This window comes from Nicrophorus vespilloides, unplaced genomic scaffold (assembly GCF_001412225.1).
Source record: "Nicrophorus vespilloides isolate i.1.1-1 unplaced genomic scaffold, Nicve_v1.0, whole genome shotgun sequence".
Lineage (NCBI taxonomy): Eukaryota > Metazoa > Arthropoda > Insecta > Coleoptera > Silphidae > Nicrophorus > Nicrophorus vespilloides.
Window position 1 is genome coordinate 1 of NW_017096213.1, and position 22,070 is coordinate 22,070.

Sequence of the window (22,070 nt, forward strand, 5' to 3'; positions counted from 1 at the left end):
GTGTTTTTCACATTTCATTGATTTTTCTCGAAAACTATAATAATAGAATTGAATCCAAAACATGCATATTAAAGCTGAATGTTTGGGGAATGTAGCAAGTATTCATATATTACTGTGGTTTTAGCCGTTTGGCTGTAATTCGCGTTCAAAGTTTTAAAAATGCTCGAAAAGCAGTGTTTTCACATTTCATTGATTTACTCGAAAACTATAATAGAAAGAATGAATCCAAAAGATGCATATGAAAGCTGAATGAAGTATTGATATATTACTGTGGTTTTAGCCGTTTTGCTGTAATACGCGTTCAAATTTAAACAATTGAAATTATTACTTTCAGAGTTGAGGCAGGACAGGGAGAGGCAGAACCACGCTTTGGGAGAGTCCCCGTCGATGGCGCAGATTCAGAACAAGCAGAACAGAGATCAGCAGTATCTGGCGGTGCGCGTGGGTAGAGGGCAGCAGCCTATAGCCGTTGAGGATGCTTACAAAGCCGAATCCGCCGATTACATCGAAGACATCTGTCCGTACGCCACCTTCCAGCTGTCGAAGCCGGCGTACAGCGAGAGCTCGTACAGCGGGAACGTCTACAGTGGGCCGTACCACTCGGTACGCGGGTCTTTTGTTTATCATGATGTTAAACCTCCACCTATTGATAAGTTTAAGTTAGGACACGTAAGTTTCTCTCTCCTCATCCGAAGCATCTCTCTCTCTTCTAGTTAATACTAGTTAATTTGCAAAAACCCGCATCCACTTTATTATTATGTCTATATTATCTAAATTAGTTAACATTCTGAAGATACGTTTCAAATCTAACTTAGGTTCTTGTGTTGCAGAGCAAGGAACCAGAATACACGAAGGTACGACGAAAAGGCGGCAGACTGAGGGATCCGCACTCAGAGAGTCAAGGTTCGAACACAATACTACAGTAACAGTAATTTAGATCACAGCACTGTTTTGTTAACTGAACAAAATGGGCCATTGCTGCTCCACTATACTAATATGCACGTGTGAACCAGTGGCGTATCCTCTGATTATAATTTTCAACAGAGTATACGCCACTGTTGTGTTGGTTGTCTATGTTGTCGAATATTGAGAATTTTTTTGGTAATTATTTCAGAATCTGATAATCTGGGCAGCACTGACTCAGAGGTGAAGAAGATATTAACGCTACATCTGCCTATTTCAGAGTACGATACCCTCGGGAGCGATTCCGAAGGGGACGGTCGGGCAACAAGCCAAGAGCTAGTGTCCTTTACACACAGGATGCGCGGTAAAGTTAACACATTCATTCAAACTATCTAGTTGATTTCCAGGTGGCGCTTCTTCGATAGATCTTCGAATTGTTTGAAGTTTGATTTTAAATGATGATGATGTTTTAGGTGGCGCCGAAGGCGGATCGTCCTCTTCGTCGGAGACGTCACCTCCAACCGGCAGCGTCAATAGGAAAGCGTATCCGACGAGGAAGGGCAAAAGCAAAGGGATGCCCAGTCTGGGGAAGAGGCACGTCCGCAGCAGCAGCGGATATTCGAGCCACAACGACGAGACGACTTTCAGCATCTCGCACAGCTTCAACGATCGCATCCATCCGCCGTCCAGGTTCTCCGACATGAGCGAAAACGAGGGCGAGAAGAAACCGCCGCACGGTCGAGGAATGTCCAGATTGACGAGGGAGGCCTTCCAAATAAACGTATGATGATCGCACCTCGAATCGCCATCGCCGATAGATGGAGGAGAGATCGAACGACGCCCCACGTCGGCCGCCAAAATCACAAAATCGGCGTAAGGTTTAAATGAAAGAGGGTGCCTTTTTTTTGTCATTCCTACGAGAAAGATTTTTTCAGTTTCATTCGAACGTAGCCAAAACAAAAACAGATAATTAATTTTCATCATAAACCACAATTCCTCAACCAACACCCCTCCGTAATAATTCTTCCCAAATATTATATATATATATATATACATACACGTGGTGGACTGTGCCAAATAATAATAATAATAATTACAAAACTGAAATAATTGCTTGGATGTGACAAATATATTGCATATATAAAAGAGAGCGTGTCTTCAGCGCCATCTTCAAATCGAGCGATCAACTTCTTCCTGATTCTCTCCCTAATCGCATACCGTCAAGTTATTAGATTTTTTTTTCCAAATTGGATCCAATCAGATTTGAGAAACGGTACCACACATCGCTCGAACTGAAGTTATGAGTTATGCAGCACACGGTGCGCGAGTGTATATCATGTATGTTATAGATTTTATAGATTGTTACGATAATGTTATTATTATTATATATTATGATTATTATTAATATTTAATATTGATGAAAGAGAGAGAGAGAAAAAGAAAAATGCGGATGGATGCAAAGGAAAACACTTCTTTCCTAATTAAAAAAAAAATAACTCTAGTTAAGAAACTAATCTCTATGTGCCATTGGATTACTTTCACCACAAACAAACAAATAATTGCATACAAAAGCGTATGTAACGAGGATATTTAAAAGAAATAATCATCGGTGGCTGCAATTGCGGTTGCCTAACGAAGAAGAAAGGGTATACATATTAATAAATGGATGATGACATACAAATTGACGTTTACTATAACATTTATTTATTTATTTATTTATTTTGTATAATTCACTGACGACTAATTAATTGTAATATTTACTTTGAATGCAAGGAATGTAATCGACGAAACTAACTGAATAAATAATATGATATTATTACGATATAATGATGTGTATTATATGTAAATCGAATGTTGTTTTCTAATTATTTACACTTTCTTTTTTTTGTTCATTGAATCAATAAATAAAGTGGAAACAAGAAAAAATATTCTTATTATTTCAACTACAAATATGAATAAACGGAATTTTTGTGGGTAAGTATTTTGGGCCACACTGTAGTAAATTATAGCGCCATCTTGTGAGAACTGTCAAAGCATATTCATTTTCTATTCCAATCATAATATAAATAATTGAAGTCTTATTGATTATCAGAATTTGTAATTTTAAAACGTTCTGTGTATGTCTATAATATAGTTTGGAATATTCCAATTAAATTAAATATAGGTTGGTACTCTGGTTAGGCTTCAGTAACTTGAGTTGCCTATATTCCGTATACTACAACATCATCTGCATTACAAGTTGCATATGTTATATAAATTTTATTTATGATCTATTTATTTATTTATTTATTTATAGACTCGGCATGCAGTGGCCATTGATTACGGTCAAATCAGCATCAACGCAATTAAAAATTAAGCGTGTTTCTAAAAATAGACGAATTAATGAATATTCAAATCGTTCCATTTTGTTTAGTGAAACAAAAAAAAAAGATAGGACTTTGATTTCAATAATTACTTATTAAAATATTTATAAACACGATATTTATAAATAAGCAACAATATTTTGAAAACAAATTTAAAAAAAAACAATTCGTTGCTGAAACAATAGCATTAGTCATGGCATACACGATTAGCACGTTTCTAATGTTTGCCCATACACGATAAGTACGTTGTTAATCTAAGTACCACAGCAAATAAATGAATTTAATGTGTATTCGCGTGTATTGTTCATATTATTCCATGCGTTTATTTTCGATACAAAATTTTATTGCGAATTACAAAGTGTGCGCGTTAAATTATTGAAACTTTCCAAGACTGCGTGTCTTGTTTTATTTATTTATTTGTTATGTTATATGTTTTTTTTGGCAGTTCATTAATCTACATACGAGATTCTTTCGTAAAAATCTACTCCACTTTCTAACGAGCGCCGCCCGTTTGCCCCGGGTCACACACACACACATTCTGTATTCGCGAGTGGGGATGGACGAAGAGGGGAATGGCGGCGGCGGCAGCTTTGCATATTTCGCACCTTTGACCTACATTGGCCCACCTAGCCTCCTAGCACGTCACTGTTACCGTGGGCGTCGTTGCCGGATCGCACGAAAAAACGCACCACGCAAATTAAAACAAACAACAATACTACAATCGGTTGCATATACACAATAATAATAATTGTACAACGTCGAAAATAAACAATAAACAAATACAATTTGCAACACCGCTAATGTCAAACTTGATTTTGTTATAGCTTTGCTGTTGCTATGGAAATTAATTAATATGTTTGATTTAGATGTTTCCCAAAATATAGTTTATTTTCACTATAGAATGTGCTAATTGAAAGTTAACTATAATTTAATTTTGTTTATGAAATTGAAACATTTAAAATTGTATTTAAGTATGTTTTAATTATGAAGAGGATTTAAGTACAAAATGTTTGTTTTTGTCCAATGTTTTGAATAATATTAATTGTAAATCATCCCAATTTTGTTAATCTAATTTAAAGTTGTTTTCTTGTGTTGTTGATGGGCGAGCGAAGCGAGTCCTGAAACAGTATAAAAGTTTATGTTAATTAAAATTTAAGTTAATTTTAACTAAGTTTAAGTTCTGTTTAATAATAAGTTTCTGCATTGTTGCAAATAACAAAATTTTGTTATAGCTTTGCTGTTGCTATGGAAATTAATTAATATGTTTGATTCAGATGTTTCTCAAAATATAGTTTATTTTCACTATAGAATGTGCTAATTGAAAGTTAACTATAATTTAATTTTGTTTATGAAATTGAAACATTTAAAATTGTATTTAAGTATGTTTTAATTATGAAGAGGATTTAAGTACAAAATGTTTGTTTTTGTCCAATGTTTTGAATAATACTAATTGTAAATCATCCCAATTTTGTTAATCTAATTTAAAGTTGTTTTCTTGTGTTGTTGATGGGCGAGCGAAGCGAGTCCTGAAAGAGTATAGAAGTTTATGTTAATTAAAATTTAAGTTAATTTGAACTAAGTTTAATTATACATCTTAGTTATAGCTATATTGTGTAATATTGTAAGTTCTTCTTAATAATAAGTTTTTGGTTTGTTGCAAGTGTTAATTTGAATATTTTGTTTAAAATTTGATATTAATTAACTGTTAATTAAGTGGGGAGATCTGTACAAGCTTGCACCAGGTGGCAACTCTGTGAATTGACGGTCAAGGCAGGTCTGATTCGTTTTTTCTTTACCGTTCGTTCCACCTGTCCGAAGTGACACATCCGACGATCATTAATCATTGATTATATCAGCAGCAGCAGCGGTGGTGGTAGAGGCGGCGTCGGCGTCGTCGGGGACGGCGCGTGCGAACACACAGAAGACACGACGTCGGAGCCGAAAGGGCGTTCGTTGTGCACGTACAGATCTAACCGAATGCGACGGAAAAGCACGAACGTCGTGGAGAGTACGTGAGAGTGGAGGGACGAGCCCAGCGGAGCAGAGCTAAAAAGCAGTAGCAGCAGCAGGACGAGCGCAAGCAAGGACGAAAGAAAGGCTCCAATAGTCTAGTGAGTTTTATTTATTTCCAAATTTCAAAAAAATACAATTTGGAACAACATATACATACACAGAAACAAATCAAATACAAATAGATTCAATACATAGGAGGAGTGTGTGTGTGTTGTGTGGCGAAGGGCAAAAAGGGAGCGCAGTGAAGTGTGACGCAGAGTGCTTCTTCTTACTTTGTTGCAAGTGTATTTTGGCAGAAGGATTATCGTGACTGCAAATCGTTAATACCGCATCATCAATAGTTGAACCAGTTGGATTGTGGCAGTCGTACGCCCAGAAGAAGGTCGCAACCCGTTGAACCCCTGTGATTTTTTTTTAGTTCCCAGTGCGTTTGGCTGCCTGCCGCCGGCCATTTTAGCCCTATCTCCGTCGCTCCCGAGCGCCGCCAACCGTTTCTCTCTCTCTCGCTCCCACCCGCAGCTAAAACACGCACACACACTAAAATTATATACATATTATATACACACACATAGACGTAATATCAAAGTAGTCTGAATATACCAAAGCAAAACACGATCGTGTGTTGTTTGTATGTGTCGACCATATACACCGTGACAGTTGTGTGTGCTCATTCCATTAAATAAGAAACAACCAAAAAAAAGGTTACATTACTCTCCCGACTTTTTCAGCTTGCAGATATGAACTAGCCACACGCAACGGAGCGCAGAATTTAGTGATTTGGAAAGAAAAAAAGAGGAGATTTTATGTTGTTTTTGGGGTGGAAATTGTTAGTGCGCGCGCGTTAAACAGTTTTTTTTTGGGGAAAATAGAATAGATTGTTGTATTTAGTATTGTTCGGGAGCTTCAGTATGAGTCGATCACAGGGACAACGCATCCAGGTGCCGGATGACCTCAGGGAGGTGCTCCTCGAGTTCACCATCAGCTACCTGTTGGAGCAGCCAGGAGATGTTGTCGACTATGCTGCAGACTACTTCTGTCGACTCAGAGATGCCAGGACCACGGAGATTGTGTACGACAGGAACACGACAGCTGCAACACCCTCATCCCCAGAGGAGTCCATGTCCAGGGAAGAAGGTGAGATTGTTGTCTTTCATTCGTTCAACCTGTCATTTGTCTCTAAAGTCAAGATGAAAAACCAAAGCCCACTTGTCACATTGATTATTACCAGCACTGCAGTGCTTCCAATTTGACACTCAAACGAAAATCTGCATCTGCTACCAACTTAATTAAATTCCAGTTTTTTTTTCAAGTTGATTAAGAAAACAACCAATTACATAACTAGATACATACAAGTGTACTCTGTTAATTTAGTAGTAAATCTAAAGTTTACATGTCAAATTATGGATTTCAATGCAGCATTAAGATTGATGCAATTACATAATCTATTTTTATTTAAAGTATCATTAAAAGATAATATTTATATATTAATTTTACTTTGGATTTAATTCAATTTTTCATTAATAGCTTTAATGTTTTGAAATTACATTTTTGGTTTTTCTTTTTGTCCCTTTAAACAGAATTCTTATATGATTCTCTTTATAAAACGAATTCGTTTCATAATTAGATATATTCGAAAGTATTATTATAGATTTGTTGAAAGGTAGTTTATGTATTTTTTGATCAGATTTAATGAAATTTTCCTTTTTTTTTTTCTGTTTGTTCTGCTTTTTATAGGTTACTATATGAGCGAAACGTACTATGAGCACGTTAGCAACGAGGGTTCGATGATTTATCAAGGAGCCTGAGTGCGGTGCCGGTGGTCAGTTCGTCCCCTGTAAAAAGAGAGAAAAAAAAACCGAAAATTTCCTGTTTGCTCAAAAATTACCAAGATTATCCTTTTCGCGAGAGACAGAAATTCCCTGTTGCCAAGTTGAGAAAGAGAGTAAAAAACTTCAAAATTGTGTTGTTCAATAAATAAATCGATTAAATGCTGTTGTCAAATTTCTAATTGATCTATGCAAATTTGGTTGCATAGATATTATTGATGATGGTTTTGAATTTGAAACATTGCAAATTTAATTAATGTTTTAAAAGAAAAGCAAAAAGTGCACGGCCTATTACGATGATTAAATTTTTGCAAATTTTATTCGTTTGCCGGCTCGGGCATACATTTAGTGTGTAGTTGTAATATGTTTGATGTTTTATTGCGATCCGCTCGACCGAAAAGGTTAATTAAATGAAACGCACGTAATTAATTTGCCCGGCCCTGTTATTCATTTAACTTTTATGCATGTTCATTTCTTTTTTCTTTTCATTTCGTTCCTCGTATATATATATGTGTGTACTTGCTCACTACAGCATTATTTCGCTTTGCAAAGTGAATGGCGTTTTCGGTCCCCAATTCAACCTTTTCTCTCTTCGCCGACTTCGATCGATGCTTTCCTCCGCAAACGAAATGATTTCATTTAAGAGCAGTGACGTTTTTCTTTCCGTCGTATTTATTTATTTTTATTTCCTATTTATCGATTGATTATATATGTGGGTCACGACGACTACCACCCAATTCGCTAAATTTAAATCTCTGGTCTGGTTTTGCTGCTCTCTTTTCAGTTTGTAGATAATAATTTTATTTCCTAGTTATTTTAGTAACAATGGTTGGCATTTATTGAAACAGTTTAGGAATAATTCTCAATTTTCTTTAATATATATATATTGTCGATTTATAAACGTTAATTTTTGTTAAGAAATTAAATGTTGGTTATTTTGTTAACAATGGTTGGTATTGTTTGAACGAAGTGACGCGGACGGTTGTCATATATTTTTTTTGTTTTGAATGTATTTGTTGGGCAAAATTGGTTGTTTCAATTAATAAAATCAATGGATGTTCCAGAGCCGCCGGTCGGCAGATTCAACACTCGTCGCAAGTCGGTGTTTGCGGAAACGTACGATCCGGAGGAGGACGATGACGAAGGCGAGAAAGTCGTGTTCCCGAAGTCGGACGAGCAGAGGGACAAATTAGCCGAAGCCGTCGCGAACATTCTGCTGTTCCGCGCCTTGGACAAGGAGCAGATGCAGGACGTGCTGGACGCGATGTTCGAGAAGAAAGTGAAGGCCGGTGAGATGGTGATCAAACAAGGCGACGACGGCGACAACTTCTACGTGATCCAAGAGTAAGATGCGAGGATGCAACCCTAATTGCTGCAACGCCAGTCGTCTACATTTTTTTCTGTTTGCAGGGGCGTGTTCTACGCGTACGTCGCTTCGGAGCCGTCGAAGGAGCCGCAGCACATCCACACGTACAACGGACAGGGCAGTTTCGGGGAGTTGGCTCTAATGTACAACATGCCCAGGGCTGCCACCATCACAGCCCACACGGATGGATCACTGTGGGCCATGGACAGGCAGACCTTCAGACGTATCCTTCTGAAGTCGGCCTTCAAGAAGAGGAAGATGTACGAGGCCCTCATCGACAGCGTTCCCATGCTGAAGACTTTGCAATCGTACGAGAGGATGAATCTCGCCGACGCTCTGGCGCCAAAGTCTTTTTCACAAGGTGAGCAACTCGCAACAGTTTGTTAAAATACTGAGTTAATAATAATAATAATTGGATTTCGCAGGCGACAGGATTATCAAGGAGAACGACACTGCGGACGGCATGTACTTCGTCGAGCAGGGAACAATCAGTATTACCGTCGAGGACAACGGAAGGGAGGTGGAGGTGAACCGGATCGGAAAGGGCGGTTACTTCGGGGAGTTGGCCCTAGTCACGCACAGACCGCGCGCCGCCTCCGCCTACGCCGCCGAGGACGTGAAGCTCGCATGTAAATCACATCAAAAACCGAATCACTCATTCACTCAACCATTCATCTGTTGCTCTTCTCTACATCTTTACAGTTTTGGACGTGGAGACGTTCGAGCGACTCCTCGGGCCGTGCATGCAGATCATGAAGCGCAACATAAACGACTACGAGGAACAGATGCTCAAAATATTCGGCTCCAAGTCGAACATCAAGGACATCCGATGAATGCCCTGAAGCGAAGAAGTCAGCGAAAGGTTTTCTCTTACTTTTATTTTACTACATCTACTTCTTTCTTTCTTTCTTTTTTTTTATTTTCAATTTTCTCCTCCAGCCACCTCGATTATTTTTTATCCCCCTCCCCCTACATGTAGAACGAAAGAAAAAAAAAGGAATTCTCACACTTTTCATTCACTTTTATCGAATCTCACATCGTTCTTCTGTTCTGTGACCTCTCTCCATCCCCCCCTCCTCCTCCCATTTGTTATTGTTACTGTAATTATAGACACGCCCCGCACGAATTGGCTCCTCCCTACCCACCCCCCGCCATTTATGCACTAATCGATCACAACATATTTTCAAACATATTATTTTGATTGTTTTTGAGAAAGAAAAAAAAAGCGAAAATAACAAAAAATACATAAATGAGAAGAAGAAGATGAAAAAAGCAAAACAAATACATGTCGAGTAGTAAACTAGCTGCGATTGGTCCTTGTTCCGAATTGTTCCGCCAACTGTTTATTCGCTCGCGACCGTCGCCCATTTATCTTTAGTTAATTTATATATACATATAAAAAAATGTTATCTTTATTTTGTATTTTATTCGGTGCGAGTTTACTAGTCAAGTGTACATATGTTGAAAGCGAAAAAAAAATGAAAGGGGAAAAAATAATAATAATATTGAGAATAAGGGGATAAATGAGACGAGGAGAAGGATTATGAGTAAGAAATTTCGATTGATTACTGTAATGATATAAATATAATAAGAAGGTAAATGGATAAAAAAAAACAAACAAACTTAATCTAGTGTGCTTATAAGTGTGTCGTAACTCCGTGGGCGGGGCCACGTGGTGATGACGACGAAGGACTTTGTTGCCGAGGAGGCGGTGGGCGTGTCGCTGCTGGTAGGCCTCTCCCATCGCCACTCCCTTATTTAAATATTTATAATCTATATATATATATACATGTAAGCCAATCAGATGACAAGATTCCGCGGAAAACTGGCTCCGCCCACGCATACCCCTCCTCCCTCTGATGTTGTGGTTTTTCTTGCGCCAATCTATATATCAAATATATATATATATAGTGTCTATCTGTCTGTCTGTCCAAAACACAACCCATGAGTGTCTTGTAAAACTATTTATAATATATATTACTATGTGTGTGTGTGTATACAATGTAACTATTGTAAATTCTTTCGTCTCGAATCTCTCGCGTTTGTCCTTTGATTGAACTATTTACGAGTCGCGTTTTGTTTTAGAAATCGCCGTTAATTTCGAATGTTGCGTTTGCTTCTTCTTCTTCGAACAGACAAAAAAAAATAAAATAAATAAAAGAAGTGCAAACTGAGAATTACAGCTTTTTGTTTTCCGTCGTTCAATTTTCTTCTTAGAAACGCACACACACACACACACACGAATTCCTATCAATTTGAAGTGACGCAAACCCTAGAAACAATTTGCTTTAAAACATGATAACTAATAATGATAATGATGATGAATCCTCAGCATAAAGTGTATTTAACTTTTAAAACATAAACAAACAAACAAAAAAAAATGAGAAGAAAATATTATCAAGAAAATATTTATATTTAATAAATGTATATATTTCTATATGACACTATGTAAACTAATTGTTAAGCGTTTCTTGTTTTGTTTTTCGTTTTTTGTTTTTTTGTTTGGGTATAACCTAATTCGAGTCTTCTGGCCAGAGATGGCGCGATCTTCGAAACGCGTCTTTTTCACGTATCTCTAAATACATGCATTGCCGCATTATTATTTCTTTGTTGTTAATTAAAATACGCGCACGTCCGCACTCGATTGAATTAATAATAATAATATAAATATATATAAAAGAACGCTACGAATCTCCTGATTTTTACTTTTCTTTCCACCCCCCGAACGAATTTATAGCGCGAGCAAATAATATACCTCCCCTCACATCCCCGCGCGAATCTCTATCTCTCTTGCTGTGAACCCTTTGGATAAGTGTAATAACTAAACGTATACATACATATATAATAAATTAATCAACTAATTAACAAATACATATATTTAATATATAATATATACATCAATAATGCAGATCAAAAAGAAACTAATATATATATACATATATAAATAATTGATGATAAGTGTGTTGTGAGGTAGACATGAATGTTCTGGCAAACTGCGTGAATTTGTGCGACAAATTAACCAAAAAAAAAAAAGTGAATTAAAAATTCGTTGAAAAAATGGCTGTTTTACGTGAACAATGTTTAACAAACAAAACAAAAACTTAATAATTGCATCCAATGTCAACTGTGATTCCGCCTAGGTTTCAAATTTAGGTTAAAATTTAGTTGTTTTTCGTTAGTAACATTATATCGGTTGGCAATGCGCACCAAATTGAAACTGCTGCTGCTGCTAACTGTCGCATTTGTCGAAAATCCAACTGCAATAGCTCCTTTTTTTTTGTTTCACAGTTGGTATTTTTTTGTTAGTGTTTTGTAGTTGGTTTATGTTTGGAAATTAACTGAAGTAAATAAAAAAAAATTAAAATCATATCAAATATTGCGAGGGAATATATAAAAAAAAGAAGAAAAATACTAAACCGAGTATCAAGATTACATTAACTTTTTTATACGCTATTCGAAAGTGTTTATATTATATACATATACTACATTGTATAATGACGAGACTATATTTATACTTATATACGAGATTATAATGATGATGATGATGATGGTAAAGTGGACTTTTGACTATGCGGAACAAATGTGAAAACATTAATTGAAAGAATGGATAAGATAAAAAATAATATTTAGTTAGCCTTGTTTTTTCTTTTTTTTTTGTATTAATTTTCTTCAATTTGTTAATGTTTATTGTTCTGGGAAATCTGAAAAATAGACGTTTTAGAGCACGTAACCTAACACGAGGTAAAAGAAAAAAGAAAGCATCACACACACACACGTTCACTCGCAAACACGCAAGAATTAAAGGAAGATACAACAAATAAAGAAATATCGAGAGTATTTAATAAATGTTTAGGATTAAAATGGTCTTTAGATAGGTGTAAAATTATTGTATTCCAATACCAACCATCACCACCAAACACCCCAACAACCCTCTCCTCCCCCTCTAACAACAATACCAACACCCTTTATTGACAAAAAAAAATAATGATAAATTGATCCTACGAACAAACAACATTTAATATAATTATTATATTCTGATTGTACTGGCTTCGTCAATATATTACATACATTATAATGATACAACACGCTCTGCTGCATTCGTTCTTTCTTTTCGTTTATCGAAAACGTCTCCAACCGAAAGAGAGAAAAAAAATAGAATCTCTAATTGCTTTTGCAAATGTCGCCAAACTAAAAAAGAAAAAAAACCCTATTTCAATTGTCAACAATTGTTTTTTCGTAAATGTCGCCAACTGAAAAAGTTTTAAATATTAAAAAGCATCACGAGTCCTTCCTTGTTTCTATATATAGATATATATATTTATTTATTTTTCATCTACTTATTATTATTGTATTGCATAAATGTATAAAATATACAAATTCTTTAAGAATAAAATTTAAAAAAAAAAATGAAATATAAAAGAAAACATAATATATGTATAATCTATTACGTGTTTCACCGTTGAATGTTGATCGTTTAATAATTGTATTTACGTATTTAAGGTGGTATTATCGATATAATATTGCATTATTATATATATGAAATCGATGAAATTGAGAAATGAAAGTAATAATAATAATAAAAAGTCTTGTAAACAGAGAAGATATCGTTTGTAAATTTAATTTCGTTATTATTATTATTACTCGAAGAATTTGTTCTTTTATGTTTGTTTGTTGGTAATTTTTATTTTTCTTGTCAACTGTCATCTGATGATGATTTTTTTAGATTGGTACTGTTTACACTATATTCGATTCATTGCGTGACACCCTGTATACGATCCTTTATTGTTTTTTTTTTGGTTTCTATGACGCCACTGTACGACGTTGCCATATTATGTTGTAATTATTATTATGAATGTTTTGCCGATGATGATTGTCACGGGGAAATATAAAAATATGTGTAATTATAATGATGATTATGTAAGATGGAAAGAAAATAATTCGATGATGATGTTTGGGAGTGTTTTTTCCTTCAACAGTTCATGTGAAACAATGATATGGTATATTGCTTATTATTTTTTTGCGACCGAAATAAATTTTGTGAACTCGTTTTCTTTTCCTTCATTTAATCTTTTGTTATTTTTAGAGGATTTCCATTTTCGAATCTTGTCTTATTCGTTTTGTTGTAAATAATTATTGGTAAGTTTTTTTTTTAAATTTTTGACATTTCAAAGTAGTCTTCACAAACTGATTTTCAATTGTCACTTTATATTGATTTTGATTTGAGAAGTCGTTATATCATAGACAGTGATTGATAATGGTTAATAAATCTTTCGGTTAGTGTCTTTATTTATTTAGTGATTTTATTGTCATATCAGAATAGTTCTGTTATCAGTGATAAATAAATTTAAAAAAAAAAATATGTTGGTAACAATTGAATCAATATGTATTGACATATTATTATGTAAATCTTTGTTTGTATAGATAACTAAGTCATCGTAATCATTCTTTGCAAGTCAGGAAGTTAACAAATTGTTTGTTAAAGTTTGAAAGTGATTTGAAAGCACTTTCATCGTCTGATTACCAAATCGCATTGTTTCAATATTGAAACATTGTTACTGGGAAGAATATAAGATGATTATTAGAGATAGAAAATAAATATATGTATACGTATCACAAATACAAATTTATTTGACAAATTTATCACACGAGAAGTACAAACTTTTTTTTTTTCGTTATAATTATGGTTTCGTACGTATTACATTAATAATTACAAATATACGTATGGATATCATAATATTTATATATGTATATATATATATATCGTCCGAAAGCAGTCGATTAAGGTAAGATTATGTAGAGAAAGAGGAGGAGGAAAGTTTTAATTGATGAAGTCCATGTTGATGTGGTGGTGGTCGTTGGCTGCAGCAACTGCGTTTTCCGCGATCGCATCGATGCGACGGACCTGGTGCTGCAGATCTGCCGATGGTGACGCTGCTACATCCTCGTCGTCGGATGTAGTTGGACATTCCGGTCAGAATTCCTCGTCCTTGGTGTACACCTCCATGATCTTCTCCATGATCTCCCAGTGTTTGTCCCTCTGCAGATCCTTCACGAACACCGTGTACCACGTCTCGTCGTCGGTGTCCTCCATCAGCGGAAGGCTGACCCCGTAGCACTGCAGGGTGAGCGTGATGCAGGCGGCGGCGATGTGCTTCGGGTCGTAGTCGAGGATGCTGGGATCGTGATGGAAATCTTGGAGGAAAGCAGCCGATCCTCTGGCGATCGGGAATTTGCTCCACTGCTCCTTTCCCAGCAGGCCTTCCAGAGAGCGCAGATAGTGCAGCAGGTACTTGTGCGGATGCGTGATCGTCACCTCGAACTTGAGGATGCGCATGATGAGGAGCTCCGCTTGGACGATCGCGTCTCGCATATTCCAGAACTCGTCGCCGATCTCCAATGGACCGTTGCTCCTGTGCAACGTGCTGTACGACACGTTGATGATGTCCCGGATCTTCAGACTGTCGTCCTTGATCTTCCCAGCCAAGTAAAGGGTGGAAGAGGCGATCAGCTGCAACGTTAACACAGAAATATGAATAAATCGATCGATCGATTAAAATGTTGATTATTATATTTACGTAGCAATCGTAGTTGGCCTGGTCGACCTCCTTGAAGAACCTGTGCATGAGCACCGTTGCCGTGGCAATGGTCAACGGCTGTGCCCTCAGCTTGATGCCGCACTCGAAGATGAATCTGGCCGGGGTGAAGCCACCATTGAACTCTAATTTCCTGTAATCCAGAGGCTGCTGCTTTCCCCTCTGCTTCTCCTTCTGCAGCTCCATCACGTCGATCACATCTTTCATCGTCGTTCGATTGCGGATCAAAGCCACCACAAAACTAACAAACAAAAAAAAAACAATAAAACAACGATCAATCGAAATGCCACCTCCTAACTATGCCAACCTGCCACAACAACACCTACCTTTCAATAATAACGTCAGTCAACGAAGATCTCTCACACTCTCTCTATCTTTTTATATAATTGATTTAGAATGCAGCAGCAGCAGCAGTAGCAGTGTTTGTTTTATATGTTTGACCTATAAAAGCCGGTGCTGCCCAAACCATGCGTCTCTGTGTGTGTATATGTATGCGTACCAAAACTGTTTTCTATCTGCTACTAACACACACGATCACTGCTCTCTCGACTTGCTCACCTCTCGCTCGTCCTCGATAAAACAATTTGGAAATGCTTGGGAAACACACGTACCAACGTTTATATACCAAAACAAGCGTCCACGATGACAGCTGATCGTAAAACAGGAACGCTGCCAACCATTGAAACATAAATGCACTTCAGTTACCAAACTAAATCACAGATGCAGTAGTGCAAGTTAAGTTGTATAACTTTAGAGTAGAAACGTGCAGTTTCATCAATTTCTCTTCTAGTTCATCTATAGATGTGTGTTTGTTTTTATTAAGTTACGTATATTTATTATGGCATAGATTGGCAACACGCAACGCGCTGTGTGATCTAAGTTGCATACTACCAATGTAAATTACTATATACACAGTGTTCATATAAATTTTCTAGTAGTTCAAAAATACATAATATTAATTCACTTTTAACGACTTTTTTTTTGTTGACGGATAATTTTCAAAGTAAAAACAATTGTTTAATTAATATTTTGTATATTTTTTTTTATTTATTTTAGTTTTTTTTTTGTTTGTTTTTGTTTAATGTTCAATGTACAATAAATTTACAAATAAAATGAAAACTGTATATAATCCAGAAAGAACAAAAAAAAATGGGAAAGAAAACAAGAGATATATATAAAGTTTGGAAACGATCTGGTTTAAACATCTTTCGTGTTTATACATATGTTTGTTTCGGTTGGTTATTCATAATAATTATAATAATAAATTGTTTCTTCTCTTATATAATTTTTTGTTTTTCGTTTCGTTTCGGAGAACAAGTGAGAAGATATTGAAATAAAAACGATTTTTTTTGTGTGTGAGAGAATGTGAACATCTTGCTAGGCGGGGAAAACAAAATATATACGAAGAGGCGGGTGTCATGCGATGGGCGGCGCCGGAGATGAAGAGAGGAGGCACCTCGACGAACAGGGCGGAGCCACGCATCGCGAAGACGCTCCTCCGAGCCGCAAATCATGCACAAATCGCCGCACAAACACATTGTACACAATTGTTGTAGTAGTAATAATAATTATAATAGAAGTAGTAGTAGTAGTTATAAGTACTAGACGGAATCTGATGTATACGCCTCGCTCCTTCCTCCTCCTTCTTCGAGATCTCCTCCCATAAATATTCATTTATAACAATCTAATTGAATTTAAAAAAAAAGATATATAATGGTAAAATGTCGATGATAATCATAATAATAATTGTAATGACGACAAATCATAATAAAAAAAAAGAGAAATAAAAACAATGTATTCAATATTAATAATTATTATATATATATATATAGAGATGTATACACTTTTCATTTATTTATAGTCGTTTTTTTTTGTTTGTTTTGCTGTTCTTTGTACGTGTATATCTGATGTATATATTATGTGAAAATGCACGCATTTTCATAATTTTTTTGCTTGCTGTTTCTTATGGATGTTTTTGTTGTTGTTGTGTGTTTGTGTGTACGTGTATTTTTAGGGGGGTGGTGGTGGTGTTTGGGATGGGCGTGTTTCTTGTGTCCGATGGTAGGGCGTGACGACTCGTACGTCGAAATGCGCGATCCTCACGCAGGGTGTAAGCCGCTCCCCTGGATTATGGGTCTGCCCTCGAGCTTGCTATAATCCAGGTAGAATTCCTTAGCAACCTTGCGCCAGTTCTGCACGTCGAAGAAGTAGTACATGCCCCTCTCGTACGTCGAGGTTTTTTCCATTAGGACCATCCCAGGAACCTGCGTTATCCACACCTTCTCCTCCATGTGATAACGCCATTCCCGCGAATACCTGTAAATTATAAATATATATCAATGTTTATTTGAATCATAATTGTTTCTAAATATTTGATTATGACTTACAGTTCGCTTGCGGCAGCAATTTGCAGAACGTCCCCGACGTTATTATAAAACATGAAAAACAGCAGGTCTTCTTTGTATCGGTTCAGCTTGACGCACGCCAATTTATCCCTGATGATGAATATACATATAGTGGATGAGAGTTAGAGATCTGTTTGTGATACTGTACCTAATAGCCGTGTTGATGAGATACTCTGGAGGAACGTGGAAGTCTAGATCTTGCGGCCTGCAGGGCTGGTCCGCCCATGGGCCGCCGAACGTGGGGTACAGATTGTCCGGTGAGTTGAGATTCAGACCGAGGGCGGTCAGGTCCTGTCCGAGGGCGAGCGACACCAGATTCGGATCCGTCTCTGCCGCCCGGATGAACGTCAGCAGACCGACGATTCCGAACTGATCGTTGACCATGCTCGCAGGAATGTTGGTCACCCGTCCATCCGAATGCGTCTGTATGCCACCACCACCACCACCGACTCCACCGATGCCGCCGCTCTTCAGGTTGCACTTGTCACCCATTCCACCGCCTCCTAGGCCGCCTATGCCACCGCCGGAACTGCCGTCACCGCCTCCGCCCTTGTCTCCTCCCATTCCCAGCGACACGCCTCCTCCGACGCCGATTCCACCGCCCAATCCTACAGATCCGCCTCCGCCGCCCACCAGTCCGACTCCTCCCACACCGCCGACGCCGATGGCTCCGGGGCCGCCCACTCCGACTCCTACGGCCGCGTACTCTCCGTCTCCGCCCCGGTTGATCTGTGTGCCCGGCAGCGCCGGGAAATCCTCGGAGGACATCGTGAATTCGCTCGATTCGGACGTCGGTTGCTTGACCATGCCGACGTAGGGCTTGCTGCCGGGCATCGGGCTCGGCTGCGGGACATTCTCCCCACTGGAACTCCGATTAGTCAGCGACGGAAATTCACTCAGGTCGAGCAGGGGAGGCGTGCTCGTATCCCCAGACCCGAACACTGTATGTAGCGAGTTGTAACCGCTCAACGTCGCCATATTACTCATCTGATTACTGTTACTACAAAAACAGAAACAACCACAGTAAGATCCAATAGTCTAACAACACACAGCAGCAACGCACACACTAAAACACACGTACATACATTCAAACATCACTCACTCACTCACTCACTCAACATACAAACACTTACTCTTTCAAAAACAATCATCAACAACAACATCTACAACTATAGGAGAGGACGTTATTTAACCAGGAGATAAAACATGGACAGGACAGACAAAAGAAAGAAAGAAAAAAATCAAACCAATTTCAAACTCACGAGGAAAAAAAACAGAAAAAGAAATGAAGAAAACTTGTTGATTCCTCCGCATCAATTAATAAAGTCCAACCTTGCAATTTTCTATTTAGACATTGACTTTGTATTGAGGCAGCATTTTCCGCACTTATCTCACTCGCACTACGTGACCTTTTACACTAAACTTAGATTGAGAACGTACATGATGAGATTTTTAATTCATCTAGTCATTTATATGGATGGCACAGAGAAATTTCGATAATTTCTGTGTTTAAAATCAATTAAAAATCATTAATTTACTAAACCAAACTCTAGCATTCACACGCACTTTTACACAATTCCAAACACACACAAGAAAGATTAACTGTAGTTAATTGTAGAGAAGTATAGATTTCGAAGAGTTCAGAAACGAAAACAGAATAAGTATTTACACGTGAATCACAATTGCTTGGTATTATCATCATCATCATAATTTATATTATCAGGCAACTTTACAATCATGGTAATTATCAATACCTGTTGTTAGCAACCGAAGAAGCTATATTGTTTGAACAATTGAAAATCAGCAATGCCTTGTTGTTAGCAACAGGATGAGAATGAAATCATTGAACAATCGAATTTAATATTACCTTGTCTCATCAACCGGAGAAATCATGTCGATTTTTTTTTTCACGAAATATGACGAGTTTGAAATTTGACGTATTTATTTTTGGTTTACTTCTTGACGCACCGACCACTGAATTCGACTGACCAGAAAAAAAAAAAGGAAAACTTTCTTTACAGTACAAGAAGAGAATTACCGATACCGAGACAAATAGAAGGGAGGGAGATGGTAGAGGTATAGAATGAAGGGCTAGAGATGTCTGGAATGGTCATTTCTTATAAGCAGCAGGTATAAAATATTGAATTCACAGATTTACAATTTTCTTCTATTTATATACCCAAACTCTTGTTGGTCATCACGTTTGATGAACAACAGCGAACGAATTGTAAAGCAGATAATATTGTTGTTGTTGTTGTTATCAAGCAAACAAAACTGCAAAACGAGATTTAAATTTACTTTTTTTTTGAAAGTATTCGTCGACGTCAATTAGAGAAACCGAAGGTCGTTTTCGGTGACGCACTTTAACTTATAAAGGGAGAATTAATTAAATGAAATGATTTTCATAGATTACTTTAAGCAAAATTTAAGGTTTATATATACATTATGAAAGTTTTCAAAATCATGTTAACTTGTGTTCAATATAATACCAAGCAATTGAGATACAGTTGTTTACTTTTGCTTGAATCTACATATTATTAGTATATAGATTAAATCAAGTGTGTGTGTGTGTATGTATTTGAAGGTGTATGTAATCAGTGTAGATTAGTTCACAATCTGAGAGGATAACAACGAGATAAAGGAAGGAGAAAGTGGGGTATTAAAAAATAAAATAATAATAATAAAAACAAAACAAAAAGACGTTAAAACGAAGAACCCTGAGTGTTGTAGGGTTGTAGCTTGCACACTTAAGATCTAGTCAACTGTATTGAGCTGTAACGGATGTAATAACAGCACCAAATTGAGACGAACGGCGACATTAATTAAATTCAAATAAAAATAATAATTGGAACGCAAAAGCGATTTCGGCTGTGCATCTTTCACGTTCACTTGTCGTTTTCCAGATGCACAGCTAAAAACAATTTTAAGGGGGGTGGTGGGGGGGTATTAAATAATAATTGCAATAAAAAACAAAATAAATAATAAATGAAAATTAAATAAAAACAAGTGTTCCATGGTTGAAGGGGATTTCCCTCCTGTTCGTACTCTCATAACCTGCAAATAATATAATTTGTTTAGAGCAACAACAAAAAAAAACAAATCAGACCAGCTGATAGATTAAACTCTAAAAAAAAAAATAGAATTGTTTTGCAGGTTATGGTTTTCGAATTTCCTCTCTTTCTGTTATAAAAAAAAAAGAAAAAGTGTATTGAGAGATTGATTGATTGATGCAGGATGACTCTATTTGATTGATTGATTGATGGATGGAAAGTTGTTTTGTTTTTACCCGATTGTGGGGAGTCCTCGTCTGTCTGTTGGTGCCCTCTGGCCAAAGATGGGGGTGACATGTCCGGACACTGAATTGCTGCCGAAACCCACACTGGACCTTCCAAGGCTGCTGCCTCCGATATTCCTCAAGTTCAAATTTGCCATAGCTATCTGCCCAGCCAGACACTATTTACCATAACTGAAGCACTTGTTTATTAACAACACTCAACTGGCCGATCACATCTGCCCAGTTCCTTCGACAAAAACCAGAAAAAAAAAAAAAAAAGGACACACACACTCGCACAGTCTCACAATGTTTAAGGTGGCAAAAAGGAAACTAAACTAAAAGTAAATCCGAAATGTAAAAAGGGGGGCACAGAAGAAAGAACACTTGTTATTCCAACTTCTTCACATTCAGCTGCTTCGAACTTCTTCAAAATGTTAATCTAGTTTCTTTTCTTTTTTTATCTACTACTGCTTCTTCTTCTTCCTCTTCCACTGCTCGTCGAGGTCGGTTTCTGAGAGTCTCTCTCACAACCTCTCGTAGATGTCGAGTTTTGCGGGGGGGGGGGGGTGAGAGAGGGCAGGAGGGAAACGTGTATATATCTATATATGTTGCTGCCTCCCGGTGCTCGGCCCTTCTTCCTTCCTTCCTTCCTCTTCGATCCTCCACTGTTTCTGCACTCGCCTTCTTCCTTTCCTTTCCTTTTCGTCTCTTCGGCCGCACCGGATTCTTTCCACCGCTGCACACAGAGTCGAATTGTCTTATTAGAAAATTGTTATTGTCCAACTAGATTCCGCCATTACAATCACCTCTCGGGAGCTGTCAACTTTTTTTTTTTTTTTTACCTTTGCTTTTTACAGTTACCTGCCCTTCCGCGCGCCAAATTCAAAACGTTTCCCGCCTAAATTTCACCGCCCTTCAATTCACAGCAATTTTCATCGTTAACTATCAAAACGTTATTTCAGCAACAACAACAACAAAAAAAATAGACAACACTAGATTCCAATTGGAATTGCAATTTCAAGTTTGGCGAAATAGCTGCAACCCCACAAACACAAATTGAAATTTGTTTTAAAATTCTTTAATAATAATTAGATAATGCAACAAATTGAATCTATGTGATATATAATTTTAAAAAAAAATGTATAATTTTTTTTGTTTATTAAAATTCTTATTTTTGTAGAAACAGCAAATTCAAATTTAAACATAGACAATTATAAACTATTTAAAGAAATGGAATCTACCGGAATATGATTGCATTGATTTCTAAATACAAAAAAAAATATTTCTTTTTCTCCAATTGGCATCAATTTCTACGCATTTTTTTTTA

General features: G+C 37.0%; 4 protein-coding genes across 8 annotated transcripts; 2 read left to right on the forward strand and 2 right to left on the reverse strand.

The window, feature by feature from the left end:
• Positions 1–334: 334 nt before the first annotated feature.
• On the forward strand, positions 335–2,725 carry LOC108556283 (the record flags this gene model as incomplete). Its single annotated transcript, XM_017912303.1, has 4 exons — positions 335–669; positions 831–903; positions 1,115–1,267; positions 1,377–2,725. Coding segments are annotated over 4 exons (875 nt in total), but the record flags the coding sequence as incomplete, so codon positions are not given.
• Positions 2,726–5,259: 2,534 nt separating this feature from the next.
• LOC108556292 (cAMP-dependent protein kinase type II regulatory subunit) lies at positions 5,260–9,375 on the forward strand. Its single transcript, XM_017912323.1, has 6 exons — positions 5,260–5,377; positions 6,008–6,413; positions 8,170–8,449; positions 8,516–8,832; positions 8,897–9,100; positions 9,174–9,375. Exons 2-6 carry the CDS (start codon positions 6,188–6,190, stop codon positions 9,302–9,304), a joined length of 1,158 nt encoding a protein of 385 aa, XP_017767812.1. The 5' UTR covers positions 5,260–5,377; positions 6,008–6,187; the 3' UTR covers positions 9,305–9,375.
• A 4,822-nt stretch (positions 9,376–14,197) lies between these two features.
• LOC108556285 (cyclin-related protein FAM58A) lies at positions 14,198–15,706 on the reverse strand. Of its 4 annotated transcripts, XM_017912305.1 has the most exons (4): positions 15,564–15,705; positions 15,391–15,505; positions 15,047–15,305; positions 14,198–14,979 (listed from the first exon to the last, which is right to left on the reverse strand). In XM_017912305.1, the coding sequence occupies exons 3-4, from the start codon at positions 15,269–15,271 to the stop codon at positions 14,443–14,445; spliced, it is 762 nt and encodes a 253-aa protein (XP_017767794.1). In that variant the 5' UTR covers positions 15,272–15,305; positions 15,391–15,505; positions 15,564–15,705; the 3' UTR covers positions 14,198–14,442. The 4 variants fall into 4 exon arrangements, with proteins under 4 accessions (XP_017767794.1, XP_017767795.1, XP_017767793.1 ...); XM_017912306.1 differs by lacking the exon at positions 15,391–15,505 and having other exon boundaries at positions 15,564–15,706; XM_017912304.1 differs by having other exon boundaries at positions 15,391–15,705.
• A 1,218-nt stretch (positions 15,707–16,924) lies between these two features.
• On the reverse strand, positions 16,925–21,568 carry LOC108556295 (regulator of gene activity). 2 transcript variants are annotated; one of them, XM_017912342.1, is made up of 4 exons: positions 20,756–21,568; positions 17,618–18,331; positions 17,452–17,559; positions 16,925–17,380 (listed from the first exon to the last, which is right to left on the reverse strand). In XM_017912342.1, the coding sequence occupies exons 1-4, from the start codon at positions 20,899–20,901 to the stop codon at positions 17,164–17,166; spliced, it is 1,185 nt and encodes a 394-aa protein (XP_017767831.1). In that variant the 5' UTR covers positions 20,902–21,568; the 3' UTR covers positions 16,925–17,163. The 2 variants fall into 2 exon arrangements, with proteins under 2 accessions (XP_017767831.1, XP_017767829.1); XM_017912340.1 differs by having other exon boundaries at positions 17,618–18,469.
• Positions 21,569–22,070: the final 502 nt, after the last annotated feature.